The sequence below is a fragment of the Phragmites australis genome, chromosome 8, assembly GCF_958298935.1.
Source record: "Phragmites australis chromosome 8, lpPhrAust1.1, whole genome shotgun sequence".
Taxonomy (NCBI): Eukaryota; Viridiplantae; Streptophyta; class Magnoliopsida; order Poales; family Poaceae; genus Phragmites; species Phragmites australis.
In genome coordinates, this window is record NC_084928.1 from 22,734,924 (window position 1) to 22,759,058 (window position 24,135).

The 24,135-nt window shown below is 42.0% G+C and overlaps 1 protein-coding gene across 1 annotated transcript; it reads left to right on the plus strand.

Annotated features, from left to right (window-relative positions):
- The first annotated feature begins 13,353 nt into the window (after positions 1-13,353).
- LOC133926797 (uncharacterized) lies at positions 13,354-22,607 on the plus strand. The gene is made up of 13 exons (XM_062372899.1): positions 13,354-13,559; positions 13,639-13,734; positions 13,823-13,900; positions 15,317-15,397; positions 15,487-15,706; positions 15,792-15,850; positions 18,539-18,588; positions 18,684-18,771; positions 18,848-19,090; positions 19,177-19,269; positions 20,827-20,931; positions 21,451-21,567; positions 22,213-22,607. The coding sequence occupies exons 1-13, from the start codon at positions 13,494-13,496 to the stop codon at positions 22,276-22,278; spliced, it is 1,362 nt and encodes a 453-aa protein (XP_062228883.1). The 5' UTR covers positions 13,354-13,493; the 3' UTR covers positions 22,279-22,607.
- The last annotated feature ends 1,528 nt before the right edge of the window (positions 22,608-24,135 follow it).

The following is a 24,135-nucleotide window of genomic DNA, read 5'->3' on the forward strand; positions in this document are numbered from 1 at the left end:
TTCAGCTAGTTGTATAAGAGATTATTTTTGGTCGACCTGATGGCGCAGGAGGGTCTGGCTTGGAATTGAAGAACTGATATGAATGTGGTACAATTTTCTTTCAGTTTATCAGAAGTCTAAGCTGGAGGATGCGCGACTAGTTCTTTTTGCCAGTTTGGTTTGGTGCTGCTTGGTTAGAGGTTTTTGCAAGCGTATTTGAATCAAGGTTGGAGCATTGATGCGTGGTAGTTTGTCTCCCTAGTTTTAAGCGGATATTTTGGGTGTTCTATAATGGGTTTGTTCCTCGAGTATTTGTACGAGTGTAAGTGACCTTTGCTTGTAGGTCTATCAGATTTTGACTAATTGGTACAACTTATAGATAAGCTATTGATTCTGCTTCGTTGCCTTGTTGATTTTATTTTGTTAGCACTTATGTTACTGCTTTAGATAATGTGTTTCAGCTAGTTTTGTCGGTCTACCGACTGCGAGGTGGCAAACACAGTAATTTTATTTTTTGAGGTGTGCTTATGATCGCCGGTAAAAAATAAATGCTAGATATGGATATGAGATATCACAACTTGGATGATTCTATTTGATCTCTCCTGACTTATGTTTGTGTTATCTTTTTTATTGCGTTCAGGAGATAGTTATGTCTTGGATGAATTGCTTTGATGGCAGGATATGGTGCTTTTCATTTCGGATGCAGGCTGTGCAAATTATCTCTTGGCTAAAAGAAAAATAAGATATCAATCCTCACGAGGTTTAATTCATAGTGTAAATAGATTTTCTAGAGTGCAGTGGGTTTTGTTAGAAATATGATTGGTATGGGAAGGATTAAACTACATGTTTTTCATGTAGGATGCATGTATTCATGTTCCTTTACTATTCTATCTTGAAAATGACTGCAAATACTGAGATAGGTGATACAAGTCTTGTGGTTAAGATCAGTGTTCTAGTTTAAAAACTGAATATGGCATGTTGTTATATGAATGCTTACCAATAGATTTCTACTACAAGATACATAACAGTAAGTGTCCCTACATTTCAAACCTAATTTTTCTAAATTCTAGAAGCAAGAGTGTTACTGTTTACTCCATCTGAAGCAAGGTTTGGTGTTTTCCCCCATTTTTATTAATTATTGAGGACGTTGCTAATTATTTGTCTTGTTGTCCTCATTCTCTTTTGAAAGAAATGTCTCCAAAGAGATACAGAAAGTGTTGACTAATCCCGAACACACACATTATTAACATTTTCTGCACCATCGAACCATAGTCTCTTACCTTCCAATATAATAATTTTTCAGATATGCTGGTGATTAGTTGCAGTTTTAAGTGTATTCAGAAGTATCCACAATTAATTTGAAGAAGCAATACTTTATTAGTTGCAATTTTAAGTGCATGCTTTTGGATTGTTCCTTTACTCATGTCCATCAACAGCTCGGCAGGAAAGAATATAATCTGTTATCATGAATGCAGGTAGTCCATACTTTACTCACCCAGGCTTGCAATGGATTGGGGAAAAGATCTAGACCTACAAAGAAGCCTATATAACAAAGAAACTCATGTAAAATCTCAAGAGTTTTTTTTAATATTTCTGTCCCACCAAGAACTGGAGAGGAAGATTTAACTTTACCCCTCTACCTATATAAAAGACTCAAGAGGTCAAGTGTAGAAGAGGCTGATTCCTCATATCTCCACTCTTCTTTCTTTGCCTGAAATAAACCCCTTCTCAAGAGTTTTTTTTAATATTTCTGTCCCACCAAGAACTGGAGAGGAAGATTTAACTTTACCCCTCTACCTATATAAAAGACTCAAGAGGTCAAGTGCAGAAGAGGCTGATTCCTCATATCTCCACTCTTCTTTCTTTGCCTGAAATAAACCCCTTCGGTTACGATTGATAATAATTATCCCAACAGATGGCGCTGACTATGGGGACCCAGCCAACACACGCTTGGCCTTTGAATTAAGAAACATGAGCAAAAACATCGTAAATCTGCCAAAGTAACGCTCGACTAATTCTTCATGCACGTTACTGCTGAAGGTCCCTGTGGCTGTAAAGTTGGGGGAGACATCATTTTTTAATCGATGCTTCACACGTGTTGCTATCGAAGCCATACATAAGATACAATGAAGTATAACACAAATTTACTCAGCAAAGTCTCTACACATCTGACTACAACTAAGTTGAAAGGCAATGCCTCGACTAGGGGAAAAGGTTCTGTCGGGTCCAGAGGGGACCTGACATAGCTATCAGAATATATGCCGGGGGAAGGCACATGTGGAATGCCTCGACCTTCGTGAGAGGCCACTTCTTGTAGTGGTTGAGTTAGCTGTCGATAACAAAAATGCAAGGGCAAAGGTGAATTACGCTCTTCATCAATTGGTTTAGGCTTCGGCTCGAGTAGTCCTAGCATGCGTCGATTATTATGCTGAAATATTCATTTATTAAGCTAAGTTGGCATGCAATACATGAGCACACTGAAGCGCTTGTTCTTTATATATGCAGCAGTTTACTCGTACTCTAGAATATATGATATGGCCTTAGTGTTCTGAAAGGTTAATGCATCTTTCGTCTCCAAAAAGGATGCGAAGCACCTATTGTCCTGCAGGACAAGAAGTCCAAGTGCCATTGGTCCTTAGGTAAAGGCAGCGCACAAATTGACTTAAGAGGCAGACAAAGGCCCGCCAAAGACAACCGAGGTGTCGCTTAGCTTCAAGTAAAGGCAATGCTCCACTCAGACCTCAGACCGTGAGTCTTAAAAAGACATGGCCCTTTGCGCTCTATGGAGCCAAATTTCCCTTTGTACACGGTACATTGCCAACCACCTTCGTTGATAATGGCTACTTCTTCGGCTACGTCAGCACCTTCAACTTTGACATCAACTCAGGATGGAGTCATTGTCACCTTCGACTCTAGCATCGACTCAAAGGGAGTCGTTCCTTGCCTTTGGCTTTGGCTACGTTGATGAGGCTCCAAATAGAGTCGCCATCGCCTTCAGCATCACCATCGACTCAGAGGCCCTCCAGGAAATAATGAATTTTTCAAATTTGAAAAAACTCTCCCAATAGAGATTAACGATTGACCAGGCAAAGAAGAAGATCCAAATGAGGTGCACACTTCAAACTAAAGCGGGCAGCAAAAACCACCAATGCTAACAACATTAAAATCTTCTGGTGGAACACATTTCTTGGAGGGAGAAGACAAAATTAGATGACCAGCAAAAGAGACTTTCTTCCGCAAAGAGGTGTTCCCCTTCTTTTTCTTTTTATATGAGACAGTAGTACATTATTTAGCATAAATTTCTTTTAATTTGCCAAGCAGCACCACTATCTCTCCAAAGATGGACGTAAACATCAAAGTGTTTGGAGATGACTCTGCGAAGGTCATAGACAAAGGAGCCAACTTTCTTGGAGGCAACAGAGAAACGAAAATATCTATCAGATTCAAATTTGACATGAAAACCAGCCGAATATCCCCCAAGAACTGATTCCAATGCGAGGCCAACTGACTCTTCTAATAGGCGAAAAGTGAACCTTTGAAACACTGCAAGCAAGAAGAACGAGCCCAATGGAGAGGAAGAAGGATGATGTACCGACGAGTTGAACCGCTTGAGCACTTCCCTTTGGAAAAGCTTCCCACAAGTAGAATCCCAAGCGGGAGGGTCAAACAATCTGTCTCTAGCCATTGCAGAGAGACACTAGACTAGAAGGCAACATGGAAGCTAGGAGAGGTGGGAGCAGGGCGAGGAGAGGCGGAGGAGCACACGGCAGAGGTGAGGGCAAGAGTCATCTTGCTTTTGAACCACTCCATTTCTCTCTTGTTATAAACCCTATATAATAAGGGAGATCAAAACTTAGTCGGGCTAAGTGATGAGAATGCTGCTTTCCCGAATCCTTCCATTCCTAGTAGGTTTACTGAAAAATCACTACTAGTTGTTTGGCCATCCATGAAACTCAGCAGTTGTGAATGGTGCAGATATTGGCATGCTGCGGATCAGCAGACATGCCTAGTGCGCTAATAAAGGAAGAACACAAAATAGAATTTTATGTGCCCGGAAAAGAATCATTTGTTCTCCTTTTGTTGGCCTTTAGAATCAACCTATTATCACAAATCGTAGGCTAACGTGATAGCGCTCGATGGTATGATAGGGCCTATAGGGTGACTAGAGCAGGATGGGCATGCATACCCCCCGTAATGATGACCTAGGAGTAGTTGGCTTTGTTAGGAGTAGGTCTGTTGTATGGCTTGGCACAATCCATTTGTATATACTCCTTTTCCCCTGTTATATAAATAGGGGAGGACTCGGCTTATAAAGGAAAGAACATCCTATAACAAGTTCATCCACTATAAGAAAATACATATAATGTAGGGCTATTATCCCACAGGAGGTCTGAATCTGGATAAATCCCCGTGTTCTTGTGTCCATCCGATCCCACCACAAAGAAACACTGACCAACGACAGATAGAAACACTGATCAACGCATCTATCGTTTAGTACGCCCTAGATTCATCGTCAGGGATCATCCCCCGGTAGTTGGCGCGCTAGGTAGGGGCACGTTTTTTGTGTTTCTTTCGGTATTGAGACCATGGTTGGGCTATCTATATCTGAATCTGTGATGACCATAGAGTCCCATTTCTAGGACCCCGGCCGTCGTGAAGTTTTCGTCATGGAGTACGACCCAGACGAGCCTAGTGTGCTCTGAGCATGGGACACTAAGATGAAATTCGAGGATTCAAAAATTGAGTGTGAAGTCTGCATGGCGGACGATGCAACGGGGGGCATCGGAGACGCTAGTGCCTCAGGAATCATAGGTGAGCCCTAGGCCATTGGCCAAGAGGGAAACCAGTGTGGCGCCAGGCATAGAGGTGGTCCTACACCATCCCAGTGACTACAACGTCACCTGGAGGAGCGCCAGCCAGGGGTTAAGCCCTTAGCGGTGGCGTCTTCAAGGCTATCACGCCACACCGCGGACTCACGTCGTATGGGGAACACAAGTGCCAAGGGCTCTCCCTAGCAATATCTCATCGCTTTGCGGTCAGCAGCTCGACTATGAGGCCATGACCCCCACGCAGAACCTATAGACTACGCGAGTGCTTCTTAGCAACTTGCCAGTGGTGGAACCGAAGAGTTCACTAGTAGCGCCATGTTTGCACGATCTCGCCCTCTTGGTAGAGATTGCCTAGTGCCAGATAGTGGTAGCAGCCTCTTTGTCCATCACAAGGAGTGGACGAGGTTGTGGTTGTCAGTGCTCGCAGTGGACCCCGTGGCAGGAGAAAACCCGTGCTCCCTCAATAACAGGGAGTATGTGGAGACTCTCTTCACCACCGCGACCTCCGCGATGTAATCCAGGGCCCAAGGGCCACCGAAAGTAGGAGGACTGCACCCGGCGAGAGCAGGAAAAAGACAAGCGGCCCTATCATTCACTGTCCCCTCGTAGGAAGACGTTGAACTCCTCCATCCCATCACCAGGGTTGGGAGACCATCTGCTCTCTCCCCGAACGCGCAAAGCTGCCCATCGGCAAGTGGCCCCCCGTTACAGGATGGGGTGCAGCATTTTCTCTTCTCGGCTACAAGAGGTGCGCTAGCCGGATAAGTTCCAATCGGTCTTAATCAAAAAGTACGATTGATCAACCAACCCGGATGAGTTCCTACAGATCTACACCACCATGGTGCAAGCAACATGTGACAACATGAAGGTCATGGTGAACTATTTCTCTACCGCCCTGACCGGTTTGCCTCGGTCCTGGTTCATGAACCTCCCCCACGAGTCGGTCCATTTTCCTGGAAGATTTGTGTGACCAGTTCGTCGCTAACTTTTAGGGAACCTACGACTGACTATGGGTCGAGGATGACCTATACCAGGTCAAGCAGCGGCATAGCCATTCTCTATGAGATTACATCTGGCATTTCACCGAATGTCGGAATACCATTCCAAAGATCACATCTGATTTCATGATCATCGCATTCCAGATGGAGGTCAGAGACCAGAAGATGGTCGAAAAGCTGGCCACTAAAGGGGTCAGAAGCACCACTGAGCTCTTCAAGCTTACGGACAAGTACGTGTAGGCCACAGAGGCCTGAGAGCACCAGATCGGTGCAAGGCAGCAGCCGACCTCTGACCAGCCCGTCCCTTCCAAACGGGCCAGCTAGAAGGAGAAAAAAAAAGAACAAGCGCAAGGTTGGACCACCCGACGTCATGGTGGTTAAGCAGGTTGGCCAACTGCGCCGACGCTTTAAGAAGAGGGACGGGAAGAAGGTTAGAGGCTATTGCCCGATCCACCGTACCGACGCACATGACCTGACTGAATGCAAGGTCCTGCGAGGCATCATCGACAAAGAGCTTGGGGGCGCAGACCTAGGTGCAACGACGATGGTGAAGATAGAGCCAATCCCGACCAGTCGGCTCTGGGTTTTCAGCAGGCCGAGCACATAGTCCACCATATCTTTAGGGGTGCCACGATATATTCCTCAAATAGGAAGTACAAGTCGATAGCCCATAAAGTACGTGCAACCATGTTGGCCCTGAGTCCGTGACTAAAGTGGTCGGAGGTACCCCTCATCTTCAGTCAGACGGATCAACCCGCATGCGTCAAGTGCCTCAAATGTTACCCCAATCATTATCGAGCCCATAGTGCACAATTCCTGAATGGGCTTGTGATGGTTGATGGAGGGAGTTCCATCAACCTCAACTTCACCGACGTGCTAGACGCCCTATAGATCCCGAGGAGTGCGTTAAAACCATCTTCTCCTTTCTTCGGCATCACCCCCGGCTCTTCGGCCAAGCTGTTAGGGCAGATTGAGCTACTCGTCATTTTCGGCTCGCCGAATAACTTTAGGACCCAAAGGGTCTTGTTCGACATAGGGGACTTCGGGACCATATACAACACGATCCTAGGGTGACCAGCGATGGCCTAATTCATGGATGTTGCCCACTATGCATACCAAACAATCAAGATCCATGGTCCCAAGGGAGCCATCACCCTTTTTAACAACCAAAAGAGCCCTGCACTGCGACAAGAGAATGCCTCAACATGGTAGAGCTGACTCTTGGCTCGCAGCCTAAGAACGCCGAGCCAAGTGGCTGTCCAGAGAAGGTCCACGCCGTCGCCAATCCCGACAACCAGCTCGATGCCGACCCATTCAGAATGGTCTAGATCGGGGTTGGCCTAGACCCAAAATAGAAACTCACGCTCATCACTTTCCTTTAGACAAACACAAATGTCTTTTCTTGGAGTCTATCTGATATGTCTGAGGTCCCTAGGGAAGTGATCGAGCACAAGTTGTCAGTGCGATACAACGCGCGACCTTAAAGCAAAAGGCACGTCAGTTCGCACCTGATCCATAGTAAGCACTTCGTGAGGAGATCGACAAGTTCCTAGAAGTAGGCTTTATCTGAGAGGTGTGGTACCCATAGTGGCTGACTAACCCTTTCATGGTCCGAAAACCTAATGGTAAATGGAGGATGTATGTTGACTTTACCAACCTTAACAAGACATGCCCAAAGAAAACTGCGGGTCAGCCGCTCATCCTCTAACTGCTTGGCACTTTAGGCAACAAGCGCGACCTTCTACAAAAGCGCACGTCTCGCCTCTCTCGTCAGCCACCAACTTCTCTAGCTTGACACATCTGTGGTTTGCTGCCTCTTTCTCCGCGATCAATTTGCTGATGGAGACAGAGAGGCTGGCAACCAGGGAGAGCGGGTCAGAGGCAGGAGTAGGCGCCGCAGGAAATGCTACGGATGGCTCGGCAATTGTGGAGGCGTCTAGTTGGGTCTGTGGAGGAGGAGTTACGGTCGATGTTATTGAGGGGGTCAAGGACCTATAGCAATTACAAATAGTAGATGTATTTATTTTGGGATCAATCTTTAAAGTTAGATTTTGATTAAGATTTTCTCACAGATATATCATTTATAACTACAAAATCTATATAGTGTTAAATTATTTTGAATTATGAATCTAGTTATATAATTTTTATATACTAGATATTCTTATAATTTGATTAAATATTAGTTAAAATACCTAAAATTTGACTTTTGTAAAAAAAAATATAACTACTATTTCTGAACAGAGAAAGTAATATATACTTATATTAATATAAACTAACCCGTTTCTGAGTAAAGAATGTAGTGACTGCAAATGGTAATAACATCAAAATTGTTTTTCTATGTACTGACTAGTGAACATTGAGGATAAAAATGACTCTTTTTTACTGCGTGCTCCCGGAATCATTAAATTTGCTCGTTGAAGTCTTGGGATTGAATTTGTAGCCTGCAGGACATTTTTGTGCTTTCCGTTTCCGATTGCTAGCTGCAGTCTTTCCTAGTGGATGCATAATTGGAACGTGAACCGGAAAAGTGTGTTGGTCTTCGACGCCTGCTGCTCCATGACTCCAGGTTAAATATGGTCAAATGGGCCGTTCGTGCCGGTCCGGTACGGGCCCAACTCGGTACGGCCCGGTTACGGCACGATTCAAACGGCCCATCTACAGTAACGGACCGTGCTGTGTCGGCTCGCGTGCCTTTCCCTTGGCCCACGGTACGATCAGGGTTCAAAAAACTGTCGGTAACCGCTCAAAAATCGCGGTTACCGACCTTCCCGGTCCGGTCCGGTTTCAAAAACCGCTCGGTAACCGAAATTTGAATTCAAAAAATTCGAAAAAATAAACAAATTTAAAAAAAATTCAAAAAAAATCTTAAAAACAACTAGACATAATTCTAAGAACTTCTGTGAAATTTGTTTTCAAAAATAATGTCGTTTGCATCATATTCTATAGGGAGAAAGTTTGAAAAAAATGAAAAAAATTGAAGCGTGCGGCTCAATTATTAACTCACGTTAAGGAAAAGTGTAACATGCAAACACATATTTTTCTTGTATAAAACGTATTTTAAGAGAATCTTTAAAATTGATTTCACTTTATTTAGAGTTTTATTAAATTCTCTATGATTTTTACAAAGTTCACAAGCATAAAGTGAATATGTTAAGAAACATCACTGTAATTAATTTTTTCATGTCTACTATTATTTTTTCTACGTAAATCATAATATAAATAAGCTAATGAAAGTGGTTTCATTAATTTTTAAGGTGTGATGGGTCAGTTATGAATTAATCTAGCCGCAACACATTTACACAATCATGCATGTTAAAATAACTAATTCATGAGTTCATATATTTTTAAAAGATATAGGATCATGTAAGAAGACTAACAAAATTAGTTTCATGATTTTTGGATTAGCAAAGAGTAAACTATGCATTTACCTTGGTTTAACAAATAAAATTTCTCACAGACAATTTTGAACTTTTTTATGAGTATAAATACTTTTATCATGTAGATAATGTTACAAGGAAGCCAACAAAATTTATTTCACTTGATTTGAAGCTCGGATGAATTAGTTATTGATTTTACAATATTGAACCCTGTTTTAGGTTTTTGTTGAACTGCGCTGAAATTCGATAAAACCGCTCGATAAATCGAGAAAACCGAGCGGTTACTGACCCAAACCGCTCGGTAACCGACCGAATCAAAAATGCGAGAAAATCGCTCGGTAACCGACCTAAACCGCTCGGTAACCGACCCAAACCGCTCGGTTACCGAGAGGGAAAAAAATAATTTTTTCGCAAAAATTTAAAATTTGCCAAATGAATTTTCTCCGATTTTTTTTGAATTTTTGACCGGTAACCGCGGTTATCGCGCATTTTCGGTTACCGCCAGAGCTCGGTAACCGAGCTCCGGTCGGTAAATGGAACCCTGGGCACGACCGTGTCGTGAAAATATATAAAAAAATGAAAAAATACATAAAAAATATATAGAAAATAAATAAAAATAAAAATAGATAAAAATATTTAAAAATAGATAAAAATATTTAAAAATAACTAAAATAATTAAAAATATAAATAAAAAAAATAAAAAAATAGTGCCGGGCCGGACCGTGCCGGCCCGGGCTGGGCCATGCCCGTGCCGACTCGACTTAACCGGGCCGTGCCGTGCTGGCCCGTCGTGCCGCGCGCTTGGCCCAGGCACGGTCCGTAACATCGTGCCGTACCGGTCTGACCCGTCGGTAATCAGATCGTACCGTGCCTGAATCGTGCCTACAGTATCGTATCTCGGACCGGCTCAATAGGTACAGCCCATCTGCACGTGTTTACTCCGGGTATTGTGATTAGCTTCCCAAATCCCAATTCGTCGCCTTTGAGTAATGATCGAGCGGAAAGATCGAGGAAAGAGCTTAGCTTTGGGTCCCGCGCAGCACAAATCGACTGCCTGCCAACACGCGGACGGCCTCTCGTCGTCAGGCTGATCAGCAGGAGCCCCGCGGACGTATCGACGAATGGACGGATGGATCTCCATTCCACGCGAGATGCGTCACGGTCGCTGTGGGCGGCGTCCATAAATCAGGCAGGTACGGGCAGGCACTGAGGCGCGTTCAGTTCGGTTCGTCGAGCTGCACTGCACACCCTGAGCCCTGACACATCACCCACGAGGGGAGAGGCAAATCCAGCCATGGTGCTTGGCCACCGTTCTTGCCCTCTTCTCCCATCCCTGCTGCTGCTTCTCCTCCTACTTCCTGTTCTCGCCGCAACAGCACTGCGCGCGGCTGACGCTCATCTCCCTCTCCCCAGCAAGCCGACGCCTGAGGCTGCTGCGCGGCTGCTTGGCCGGGTCACAGCGGAAGCTGCAGCAGGTCCCCTACGCCTACCCGATGACGCCGGCGTTGATGACCCAACAACAACCGGTGATACAGTTCCCGTGGAACAGCCATACGACCCAACCCCACAGGTGGTGCTGGTGGCGGTAGCTCAGTACTTCCGGACGCAGTGGTGAAGCTTGAGCCGAGATGGCCTGGTGCACCACTTTAACATTGTGTTTCACCTATATATGGTACGGTATGTAGATATATATTTGGTGATATATGATTTTCTAAAAGCGCAAATACGCTGATAAGTGAGTATGTATAAAAAAATAGAAAAATATGTTAAATGACACAGGGAGATATTGAGGTTACCTTGACATGAAAACCATATATTAATTGACTCCTTGGATCACCAACATTATTGCGGTTCAAATACAAGCATGTAGATGTATTTATAGCTTATCGTATACCACAATACATGAAAAGCGAAGAGTACATAGACGTATGAAACATGCCATACTCATAAACATTTATCAAGAGTACTGAACATTAGAAGTTAATTTACCAAACAAAATCTGACCACATGTTTGAATCCTTAATACATACCTCCATGGTTGCTGCGAGGGCTCCAAATCGGTTGCTCTGATGGTCTGTCAGCTGACTGTAGGCTGCTAACATGGCGAGACGTCAATAGCGTGATAGGCTAAACCTTCATCTGTCTAGGGAGCGCATTTGGGCTAGATGTGAGCAAGGAATCCATAGTAGTGACGACGAGGGAACCAGTGAGTAGCAAAGGGCCATCGAAACGTTGTGACTAGCGCACATGGCTGTAGGGTCTCACGTTTTGCAGATGGGTGGATCATCTGGTTGCCCAACAATTTAGCATTGCGTCTGGCTGGGCCGCACGCGCGCCAACCTGATGCACACGTTTGAACCAGGGGTGCACAAAGGGGAATTTTTTTATTTATATATTTTTATTTTTCAAATTTGCAAAAAATACATGACCATTTCAAAATATTATACATCTAAACCACCGTCGTCCTTTTAATGGATGACACCTTATAGGATCCATGGCACAACTGTCAGAAATTAAATACCCTAGTTGATGTGACGTTTACGTCAACGTGTCGCTCAATCAATAGGCGACACATTTGCTGTCGTCCATTAGAAGTGTGATAGGGCTCTACTAGATCCACTGGAAAATGTATCGCTCGTTTAACAGATGACACCTTTTCACATTCGATGTGCTAGACTAGATTTTTCCTCCAAAAGCAAAAATCATGTCATAAAAGTCCAAAAGCATGCATTCAAGCATGCTAGCTTTTTCACTACGCATGCATATGTGTGTGAAAAGGTGTCACCCGTTCATTTTTAATGGGCCCAGCAGAGCCCTGTCGTTAATTGGTTGGGCGACACATTGACGTGGATACCACGTCAATCGGAGTATTTAATTTCAAACCCGTTGTGCTATGAGCCTCACAAGTTATCGCATGTTGGATGGGTAAGACCTTGCTGTCACCTTTCTAACGGATGATAGTAGCTTAGATATATAATATTTTGAAATAATCATATTTTTATAGATATTAAAAAAATAAAAATATATAAAAAAAAGCTCGCACAAAGGAGTCGGATGGGCTGCTAACTAGGGAAAAAATTTCGCTTCACCCCTGTACGCCCGGCTCACCAGTGACACCACCCAACTTGACCGCGGCCACAAATGATTACGAGCCCATCTCAATTGGTGGAGGTTGGTTGGTTAAGGGTGTGATAGCTCAAACGGTGAAGATTGGTAGCCCTAGTTCAGTGGGTTATTTGAGGGTGTGGATATATACTAAAACTATTTAAATTTTGAGTCATCCTCAACACGAATTTGAGTGTTTATTTTAAAACAATGTCTTTGTGCGTCCTTGTTGATGCACAAATGGAAACGCTGGAGTTGGAATTACCAAACAATTGCATTTCAAATTTGATCCAGAGACAAAAAGGGCCCAATTGACTCCCCAGTGATAGCTCCCAGCTTTGTGAAGCCCAACTCGAGGCGGTCCACGGTCACGCGTTGGCAACACGCCTTCATCGATCCAAATAACTATGTCCCAATTGTTCCTTGGCCCTAAATCTGCTAATGGTTTGGTCTCAAACCAGTTTTAGTTGGCTGGTTTTTGAGTTGGCCCTAAATCTGCTAATAGTGCCGGTCCCTGTTCATCGGTGAGATCAAATTCTGGTTTGTTTATTGAGCGAGAACTTGATTTTGCTTGATGGACGAGTGAGAACTTGATCTCGCCCGATGGACGGGTGGCGGTAACCTGCTTCTGTGATTTTTCCAAATAAACGTGTATTTTTGTAAATATTAAAGAAAAAATATGTAAAATTGTGGTTTTTGGCTGGTTCTTAACCCATTAGCAGGCTTAGGGCCTGTTTGTTTCAGCTAGAGATTTTGAAAAGCAGCTTATAAAAGCTGGATTGTTAAAAGCTGGATTGTGAAAAGCTGGATTGTGAAAAGCTTTTAGACTGTAGATTCTAAAAAAATTTAATGGACAGTTTAGTAAAATGGACTTTCACAATCTATCAAAAGCTGAGAAAAACCAGCTTCTCAGATTATCACAATCCAACCAGCAGATTTTAAAAAGCTATAACCAAAAGCTGCCTGTTTGTTTCAGCTTCGGATTATAAAAGCTGAAAGCCAGAATCCGAAGCTGAAACAAACAGGGCCTTACTTGGCCTGGTCCGGCCCGGCCTCGAACACCCTGCCTAATCCAAGTCATGAAGCTCCAAGCCCGAAACTCCCATCGTGAGTCCTAACCACCGTTTGCCCTGCCCCCGCAATCAGACGAGCCCCAAAACCCTCGCCGGCGACTCCTTCCGTCGCCGCAGCAGCCGCTGCCGGAGATGGATTTCCAGGTCGTCGTCCTCGCCGGAGGAACCTCCGAGAAGCTATCGCCCCTCGCCTCCAGGGTATTCTCCCCCACCCCACCCCGCCCCGCTTAATCTCGGCACCCCAAGTCCTAACCCTCTCCTTCTCCTCCTCGCGCAGGACGTCCCCAAATCGCTCCTCCCCGTCGCCAACCGCCCCGTGCTTTCCTACGTGCTCGATCTCCTCGAGGCCAGCGACCTCAAGGACCTCATCGTGGTGAGCGCTCTTCTGTTTCCTCCGCTTCACCTCTGTTCTAAAGGCGCGGGGGCGTTCTCGCTGATGTGCTCGTGTGCGCGTGTTGCAGGTGGTGGAGGGGCAGGAGGCGGCGCGCCTCGTCGGAGCGTGGGTCTCTAGCGCCTACGTGGATCGCCTACGCGTGGAGGTGAGTTTGGTTCCGATTTGGCACGTGAAATTGCAGCGCCTAGTCACCCAGGGGTCCTGCTGTTTCTTGTGTTTGTGCTAAGAGCGATGCGTACTGGGGGAAGATTGTAGAAAAATTGGGAGTGTGCAAGCGCCAAATGTATTTTCTAGAAATGCTCTAAGATAATAAATTTGGATGATCTTGATGACAAAGAAGTTTCTAAATCAGGATATCATGTCAATGTCCTAGTGCTTATATTTTTTTCACGTCACTAGTAACTTTGAGATTGTTTAACTTGGCACAGCTCAAATAGCTTTGTAATGGTAAGCTATAGATAGAAGCAGTTTACCTCATTCCTGCAATAGCGCAGGGAAACTATGTATATTCAGGCTCAAGTTCTCAACTTGTTTTGTTTTGTTAGTTAGTCGAGTTTCACTTATGACAAAATGATCTTGTGGTGTGGATATCTACCATTGTTGCCCCCTATTTGGTTTGTGGAGGTAGTGATATTACTATGATTGAATGTTAGTCAGCATTCTAATAGGTTACCTTGGTGGCCGCCTAGGTGCTTTCAGCCAAGTTGGCAGGCTGGGCTTCCCCGCTAGGCGGCATTGGGCGTGGGGCGGCAAGTGGAAGAGGTGGTAGTGGCAGAAGCTGTGGGAGCAGGTGGCAGTGAGGCAAGAGTAGGATAGTAGGGCAGGGAAGAGAGGCCGAGTATTAAAGCAGGTGACGTTTCAGGGTTTCCACTAGGCCGAGTGGCCAATGGGTACGTGGACCGAGTGTCTCCTTCCCCTCTATACTCTTTATTCCTTCTTGCTCACATGTTGCGTCCTCTGCCTCTGCCCTTCGCTGCCATCTTGGGCCCCTTTGCCTTTGCCTTGTGCAGGCATCACTTCGCCCCCCCCCCCCCCCCCCCCACAAAAAAAACCTCTCCTCCCTTTTTTCCCCTTCTCCCTTCTTGCCAGTCAGCCGCCTAATCAGAGACTAGGTGCCAGGCAGCAGCCATATGCCCCCTAGCGCCGAATGCCTTTTAGAACACCGATGTTAACAGGGTTAGGGTTATAGGGTTATGATATTGGAGGGTAGTATCATACATAAAGGTTTAGTAGGTTCTAGAAGAATAATTGACTTAAGTAAGGCTCCCTCTATCTCAGTATCATTTCATTTTATTAATAATTGCAATTTAATGATAGCCTTTGCTTATCTATTGACGAATATATTGAATATTCTCTTGAAGTGCTTGTTGAATTGCTAACTTTTATTAACTTGAACTGCTTCAGTTCATTCTGGTTTTTAGTAAGTTTTCTTTATCTCCTAATTCTTGATTTCTTTTTTGGCATTTGTTTCTTTCTCCTACATGCTTAATCTCATAGACACCAATGAACAACTGAACAGGAACATATTCTCATCTGGGAAGTAACTCTTCCTTGTGTTCAGGTAGTTGCAGTCCCTGAGGACATTGGAACTGCTGGTGCATTACGAGCTATTTCAAAGCGACTGACAGAAAATGATATTTTGGTAATATTTGTGCTTTGATACTGTGACAATGATAGAAATTGCACGCTGGGAGTAATCTAGATCCTAATGCATTGGCTCTATTTGAATAGGTAATTAGCGGTGACCTGGTGACTGATGTATTGCCTGGGGCTATTGCTGCTACTCATAGAAAAAATGGTGCAGCTGTTACTGCTTTACTATGTTCTGTTCCTGTTAGTGGTCCTTCTGATGCTGCTTCTTCTGGAGGGAAAGATAAAGCTAAAAAGCCAAATCGTTTGAACATAATTGGGCTGGACATGAATAGGCAATTCTTGTTGCATATTGTATCAGGTTTGCATTCTATGACGTTTAAAATGTGTAATAGTAGGCTTCTACTTTCATTCATGATTCATATACCTGTCAATATCACTTGTAGAAACTGATGTTGAAAAAGATGTTCGAGTTCATAAGAGAGTGATCCGAGCTGTAGGTCAGGTAAGGCACCTAATATGTATCAAATAAAGTGTATTTGCTTACTGACAGAAATTTAGTGTTTCAGTGCTATACTTTTGTATTTTGACATTGCCATGCATCATGGTTCACAAAAATAAACAGGCCAACACTGTTGGGTCTTGTGGTTTTTCAACTTGGTTGTCATTGCAGTGACTTAGTTATGCATAGACAACACTCGGGAACTAAGTATATCTGTTGGTCGGATGGGACTGATAGTTAGGTCCTAGAAATTTGGCATGACAGGTTGACAACTGTAAAAGATATCCTGTATTTTTAGTATCAGTAAGTTTTGGTGATATTTTCTCTTCGCAACAACAAGGTATGCTGTCAATGATTGGCAACATTTCCTGTCAAAGACACATTTGGAACATCAATGTTGACCTTAAAGGAATAAAACTGTACTTATGGACTGAAATGAGGATAGCTTATATATGTGCTGAGATGGATGAGTGATGATTTGTTGGGTAGGAAAGGTCCAATGCTATTAGATTTGACATTATGCTTGCTACTGTAAAATGATCCAATATTAACAGCAATAAGCTATCTTGACAGACTCGAAAGTAACTGTTGTTTACACAAATCATGAATAGTTACAACAATTGCTGCAAGGCTTGCTCTGGTATCCTTTTGTTTCCATTGGAAGCATTGGAAATGGAAACTTTCTTAAAGTATGTATCAACTAAGATGTTATCTGATATGTTAATCGTTCATCCCTTGACAGTGTCTTGGCTCCGTTTCATATGATGGCTGTTTATCATGTCTCCCTTGACATTGTCTTGTTTCCCTTGACATTGTCTTGTCTCCCTTGACATTGCTGTGTTGTTGGATGATAACATTGAACATTATCTGTTGTGGTTGTTTCTTTGGATTTTGCTTTATTTTGGAGTTCTGGTTCGAACTTGGTGGTATTTTAGGGGTTCTTGGAGTAGTCTTTGTGACTTTGTTTTTGGCCCATCTGTTCTATGTTATGGTTAGCTGGTCTTCCCAGCAATCTTGTTTCTGCATTAAATCTTGAGCTTGCATAGTAAAGGTGGGCTGAAGAGGCCGAAAAAAGCACCTAATATGATGGAACTATCTGTAACATGCTACAGCAATACATTTTTCTAAATCCTTTAGAAACCAATAATGTAAGAAATCCAGTGACTTCGGCATTCTTAAGTTGGATTCAGATATCTCATTGTATTTCAGATCTTTCCTGTGTGTCCCCATCATGAGGTATCAGTATATGATGTGCTTTAACCAAATCAACATATTTCAAACCTTACTTTACCCTGAAATTCTCAGTTTTTTAAAACCTCCTTTTAACTAAGTGGGTTGGTCTCACTAGACATGCCTTTTTGTGGCTGAAAACTTTGGTGCCTTGCTAAAGACACATTGTTTGATGCAAAATTATGAGACTGTCAAATTGTATCGACTGATGTGATAATCCGATATGACCTCAAGGTTAACAAAAGCACAACATAGCTGGGACAAGATAGGAAAATATAGAAGACAGGCTGTATTGTAATGGATGAATGGTAGATGACCTAGAAATTTCATTCACTCTTTATTGTGGATATGTAGTTATGTACACATTATAAGGTGCATGCCAACTACTCATGGAGGCCAGGGATACTTCTAAGGAATTGATCCAAATACCCTATTGCCCCTTTGCGGATGGAATATGTTCCTTACTGTTTTGTAATTTTCTGCATGATTATCAAGTCGCACAAGTTGGCCTGGGTGCAAAACTAGAGGCCCTCGGCTCAACTTGGAAGCCTAGTCGAGCGACTTGTGGACTTGCCGACAACTTGCGGCAACTGGCTGTGGCTGGGCGTGTGACTGTTGGCGAATGGGCTTTGCTTGGCCCATCTTTTCAGTCAATTTTTCTTGCTAGAAGATGCACAGGCGCAGGCCACAGGGGATCACAATCCTAAACCCACCACCATCCCCTTCCTATCGCCACCCCCTTTCTGTCGCCGTCGCTGCCTCCTTCCCATCGCCTCCCCTTCCCCCTCCCCCTTCCTGTCGCCTCCCTCTTCCCGTCACCTCCCTTCCACTGTCACCGTCGGCTGTCGCGGCCCTTAGCGTCAGGTCAGTCAGCTCTCCTCAGATATGCAGCAGGCCAGCAGCTCTATTTTGTAGCTTCAGGCCATCGGCTGTTGCTCTGTTTTGTAGCAGCTTGCAGCAGCACTGCAGCATTGTTCATGTGAATTAGTGTGCTTTGTCGAGTAGTCAACGAGTTGCCAAGTCCACGACTAGTCCACCCATAGTTCTGAAGTCCACCCATATGATCCATTATGTGGAATTTCTGCTGTCTACTCCAGACTAGTCGTGGACCAGTCGACCAAGTCGACAAGTCGCCCCTACGGTGATTTGACTCAACTTGACGACTTGATAACTATGATTTTCTGCATATTAATTGATAGTTTTGTTGCAAATATACAATATACTGAGGTATAACTTATGATGATAATATTGAGTGGTTGAACGGTGTGATTAAATGTTTTCTGTTTTGACAATAATTGCATTTTAATTCATGGTTTTTAGTGAGAAATGATAGCTAACCATTTTATTGGTTCTATAATGCTTTGGTTTAACTTAAATTCAGAAATTTCAGAATTACTTAGTTTGGATGGTCTATTGAAGTATAAACTGAACTAAATATATATGCTATCTTCCTTTTGTTAGATGGAAATTCGAAGCGACCTGATGGATGCACATCTTTATGCTTTTAATAGGTTGGTCTATATTGTTTTGAGCTTTTGTGATGTCTGATTCCTTTAAATATTCTCTCATTCAGACATCAGTTGCTATAATATCCTGCTGGTCACAGGACAATATTACAGGAGGTACTGGAACAAAAGGAAGCATACCGTAGCATTAGACTCGAAGTCCTCCCTTATTTAGTGAGGAGTCAATTGGTATGCTCATGCTTAATATGTAAATATGTAACAGTTTCTTCCTAAGAAGTATTTAACTGTGGCTAAATTTGTACAGAGATCAGCACCATCAGTTGGTAATGGAACAACAGTTGATGAAACTGGTAATAGTGTCATTCCATCCATTGGTAATTTAGAGTGTTTGTCGCAGCATCGTGTCACTGCACCATCTGCTTTGAAGCAAGATGTACTATCAAATTCAAATGGTGGCACACATAGGTGTTGCGCATATATTGCCAGTAAAAGCAAATACTGTCATCGTTTGAACTCAATTCAGTCATACTGTGATATTAATCGAGATGTAAGGATCTCATTCTGCAGGAAATTATTTTGGCTGATTCGCCGGTGTTCCATCATGCTTGAATTTGACAAATTGTTGTATTGCAGGTTGTGGGGGAAGCTAGTCACCTGTCTGGTTATTCCTTCTCTGCACAAAACAACATCATCCACCCATCTTCTGTACTTGGATCAAAGACTACAGTGAGTCTAATTTCATACTCATCAACTACTAGCATCACAAGATGGTTCCCTGAAAGTACAGAAAACAAATGCCAAAATGAATTTAGGATTCAAGTATGTTAGGTGCTACCATATTGTATATATATGAAGATCTTCATTTTATGGATATAAGATGATAATTATCAATCTGACAACTCATATATTGAGTCATCCGTTCAACCAACAAACTGTACTGAGGAGTGGATCTCTTTCTCTATCTCTGCTTTTCTTTCTTTACAAGATTTTTGGAATGAATCTTATGACATGGTAGTCACATTTTAGTCTTGCAAATTTACTGTATGACTTTGCAATTTACCTTCTTATATATAATACATGAAGAGGACACCGTTGAATTTTTACTGGTGACATTACTTTTGTGCCGTCTCCAGAAAAATATCACCTTCTGTAGAGTAAAAATTGGCATTTGAATATCTGTTGTCGTTATTTTCACTATTCTGCGTTCTATATGTACATATGTTATTTACCTTGAGTCCAATTCTTAATTTCTTATTACTTCGGTAGGAAACTGGATGTTTTTTTGTATTATCTGTTACTATTTGTTCTTTAATTTACATTCCTTTGATGGAAAGTTTAATATTTTTGTTGGATAGTCTTTGTTGTGGTTTGATGAACAAATCATAATGCTGTGCTAGTAGTGGGATGTTATGTTATTATGTGTTTTGTGGTATTTCAGTAATAGGATCAATATTCTTGAGTTAAAGTTGTGATAAAGAGGAGGAAACTATTCAACATATTCTTACCTCTGGGTTCTCAAGACAGCTATGGTATTCATTGTTTCGACAATTTGGCATCCCGGACCTATCCCCATTACAGGAGGACGTAGTGTTTAGCAATTGGTGGATCAAGATCTCTGATTTGGTTGCTCAACCATTAAAGAAGGGTCTGAACTCCCTAATCATACTTGGGGCTTGGTTGCTTTGGAAGCATCGGAATGATTGTGTTTTCAATGGTGCTTCGCCAAGTGTGCAGCGGGTTTTGCTTTTAGCCAGAGAGGAAGCAAATCTCTGGGGTATGGCTGGTGCTAGGGATTTAGCACAACCGGATATAGGTTCAGTTTAGTGGTTGTAGCACAACTGGACATTAAGGGGCGCGTGTGTGCTTAGAGTTCTGTTTGGATGGGTGTGTGTGTGTGTGGGTATGAGTGTGTGTGTTGTTTTTTTCAAACTTTTTCTCCTCCTTAATGCAATGATGCGCAGCTCTCCTGCGTATTCGAGGAAAAAAAAGTTGTGATAGCTTTGTCAACTTATATGCCAGAGATTATTTTAAAGAAAATAATGACATGAAAATACTTTTCATGACAAACTTAATAATATAATGTGACAATTCTGAACATTTTTAAATGCATTCCAATGATCAAAGGTTTCGAAGTTTTATTGCATGCGTTGTAGGTTATCTGTTTGGCATAGCTAATTGCTTTTGATAGTAAATTACTAATTCACTTCTCCACATCTAATTTTGCATCGATGTTCTGAATGGTGAAGTTTTCTTAAATGTCGAACTTCTTTTATATTTGTTTAGATTGGGCCACATTGCATGCTTGCTGAGGGTTCACAGCTAGGTGACAAGTGTAGTGTCAAGCGATCTGTGATTGGTCGTCATTGCCGAATCGGTTCCAATGTAAAGGTAATTACAGTGTACCTTGTTCTATCATAGTTTATTTCATATTCTCAGTTGAAATGATGCTTGCCTACGATAATATCATTCTAATAGATTTAACTTGCTGGCACTGTTTTATTAAGTAGCAAAACTAGGAATTGGCAAATTTTGAGTGTGCAATACATGGTATAGAAACTGGTTAAAACCTGTAGTATTTTTTTTTAATCTATAATTTTGCTTAGGCTTGAGTGGCTTATCCATATTATTGTTCTTCAGTATCATGCTGTGTTCCTTGAAAGATGATTTGATGTTCATAACTTTTCTCATCTCTAGCAAGATCCAATTGATCATCTGTATTTATTGCCATTATAAGGCCATGTTATGCTTTGTGATTGTCTTGCAATAATATCTTGCTGCTTGATGGAATTACCATTTGCCAGTTACATATCAGTATATGCCAGATTTATGTTCGATTCTGATTTTAACATGTTGCATAAGTGCTCCTTGCTCTCCTTATGAAAGAAATAATTTCCTCCCTTGTTACAGATTGTCAACTCTGTTGTGATGAACCACGTGGTTATTGAAGATGGCTGCCACATCCAAGGTTCTGTCGTATGCAATAACGTTCAACTCCAGGAGCGTGCTGTATTGAAAGACTGCCAGGTACCTTCTCTTCTGTACTTGCTGTAGCAAAAAAGCAACATTTTGAAATGCATGCAGCAGTGTAGCCGAACTTTTGAAATTTGGCTATCAATATATCTATGATTGTACATATGAAAGGGATGTGTGTAATTCTCTTCTTCCATAATACGGTGGTTTTATTATGTTTTATTAATTACTCCATCTGGTAAAAAATACTTGATGTTTTAGACATAACATGGTCTCCATTGTGTTCCTTTGACCACTATTTTCTACTATAATATATTTATAGAATTGAGTAAATTTATGAGATTATGAAAGTTTTTTCTGGACAAATGTACACAAATGATTTTCATGTTTCCAAATTAAGTATTTGAAAAGTTTTTGATAGTATCTGTTTGAAAAAAGTTATTGATAGTCAAATTTCAAAAATTTAACCAGGCTTTATCTAAAACGTCAAGTATTTGTGACTAGGAATACTAAACAAAAATTAGTGCAATGGGGTTTGTTTTTCCTGACTAAAGTTACATTCATGGAGTGGTAACTGCACCGCTGGCCAATCGTAAAATGAAAACGAAGCAAAACTTGTAGTTGTATTTAGCGCTTTATGCATTAATGTCACCTTGAAATAATGTATTTTATGATGTTCAATCATCGAAATAATTTCAGGTTGGAGCTGGTTATACCGTGACTGCTGGCAGCGAGCACAAAGCAGAATCTCTAGCAAGAAAGTAGAGCCAGCGAATTTTGATAGTTTTGGTGTATCTTGAACGATTTTTTGTGCATTTCAGATGCACCTTTCTGAGAAGAAAAGGATAACAGTTTTGTGTCGAGTTAGAGAATATCACTTGAGATCCAACACCATAAATTTGATTCCAGTGTAATATTCCTAAAAGTTTTTATGTGCTTCTCTATTCTGACAGGCCGAGATTGAGCTGATGTTAGCCACGCAGTTACGGCGTGTAGTCTCTATGTAATGTAGGAAAAGAGGTGCCCAAAAATGCATTATATTCATCTCACAGTCCACAACAAACATTTTTTTTATATGATTTTACTTCTCAGTAGCCACACCTCATGTCTGGATCAAAGCTCACCACCCTGCTGTCACTGCAACAGGCAGCCAGCCACTAGCCGCACTTCCTCGCCGCCTCTGGCAATGCATTCCTCCCGGCCGCCAAGCACGTGAATACGTGAACGTTGACGTCTAGATCTGGTAAGATTTATTTTGCGCGGTGGAAAATAGATAGCAGTAAAAACACTATTATCCGATATTTATATTTGTAAAAATATAAATATAGTAAGAAAAATTCGGATCCAACTATCACACGGATATTAATATGAATATATCTAGATTTATTTTCAGGATACGGATGCCGATGTGCCATGAAATATTATGCGTATCCATATACAATAAAACACCTCTATGAATTTACATAGTAGACCAACTCCATTACACTATATCTTCGCTTGACACTTCAATTATATATGCTACTAATGGAAGTAGGAATAAATTGTAGTCTCTATTGTATAAAACACGAGTTGGTTTTCGCGTCATCTTTTCTCCTACTCTCATCTCATATAATAAAAGCTCTTAAAATTCGAATAATTTACTCACTTTTGCTATCCACCCTCGTTCTCTAGCCTTCTCATCTCGTTACCGGCTACGGATACGGAACTCGTTTTACTAATGAAAATAAATAAACAAATTAGTAGAGAAATTAGCAGATAATCTTCTCATCTTTTTCTGGATCTTATTTAAAATTAAACTATGGCATCGCTTTTGATGTTTTTATTTGACAGTTTTTTCATGATGCATCTAAATCTACATATATTAAATTTGTGTTTGATGATACTATAACTAATATTTATATTTTTATTGGAACATACAGAGTACTTAGCTAGTTTATTCTAATGAACAGTAGTGATTTCTGGACAGTTCAGATATATATAATGTCAAATGTCAATCTGTTATTATATATGTAATGTCAAATGTCAATTCGAGGGCAAACTCTGGAAGCTGTGTGTGAAGCGCATAGGGACGGCGGAGACAGGTGCACACGGGCCCGAAATGGAATTCACGCACCGGAACAAAGCTAGTCTAGAAAAGGAAATCGACCACTAGTAGTTTAACTGGTGGTTGACCACCAATTAGCAAATCGCCACGTATGCGATTAACCATGTGATGACACAAATAATGGCACTTTCCCACAAATTAGAAGCCCACTTGGATGATCTAAATCCAAATAACCATTCTAATTTACAGAAGCGATCATGGCGAGGCGTACAGGTAAAAAAGGACGAGTCAAATGATTGACCTTGCGAACTCAGGCAAGTCATCATTTGATCATCCAGATGATGATTCTAATTTCATAAATATTATGTTCAAATTTTAAGAAATGTTTAGGAGAGGAGTTAAAAAAGGAACTGTAGTACTCCAAATCGGAAAAACGCTAACGATACGTGCTTAGCATTCCATACCAAACACATTTTGTCTCTTGAATCTTAGATATGTATCTAACAAGTTTAACTTTGCGGACGGATATGGAGCCTAGTGATAAGACTCGCTCCAAAGAAGGCCGTACAGTGGGAATG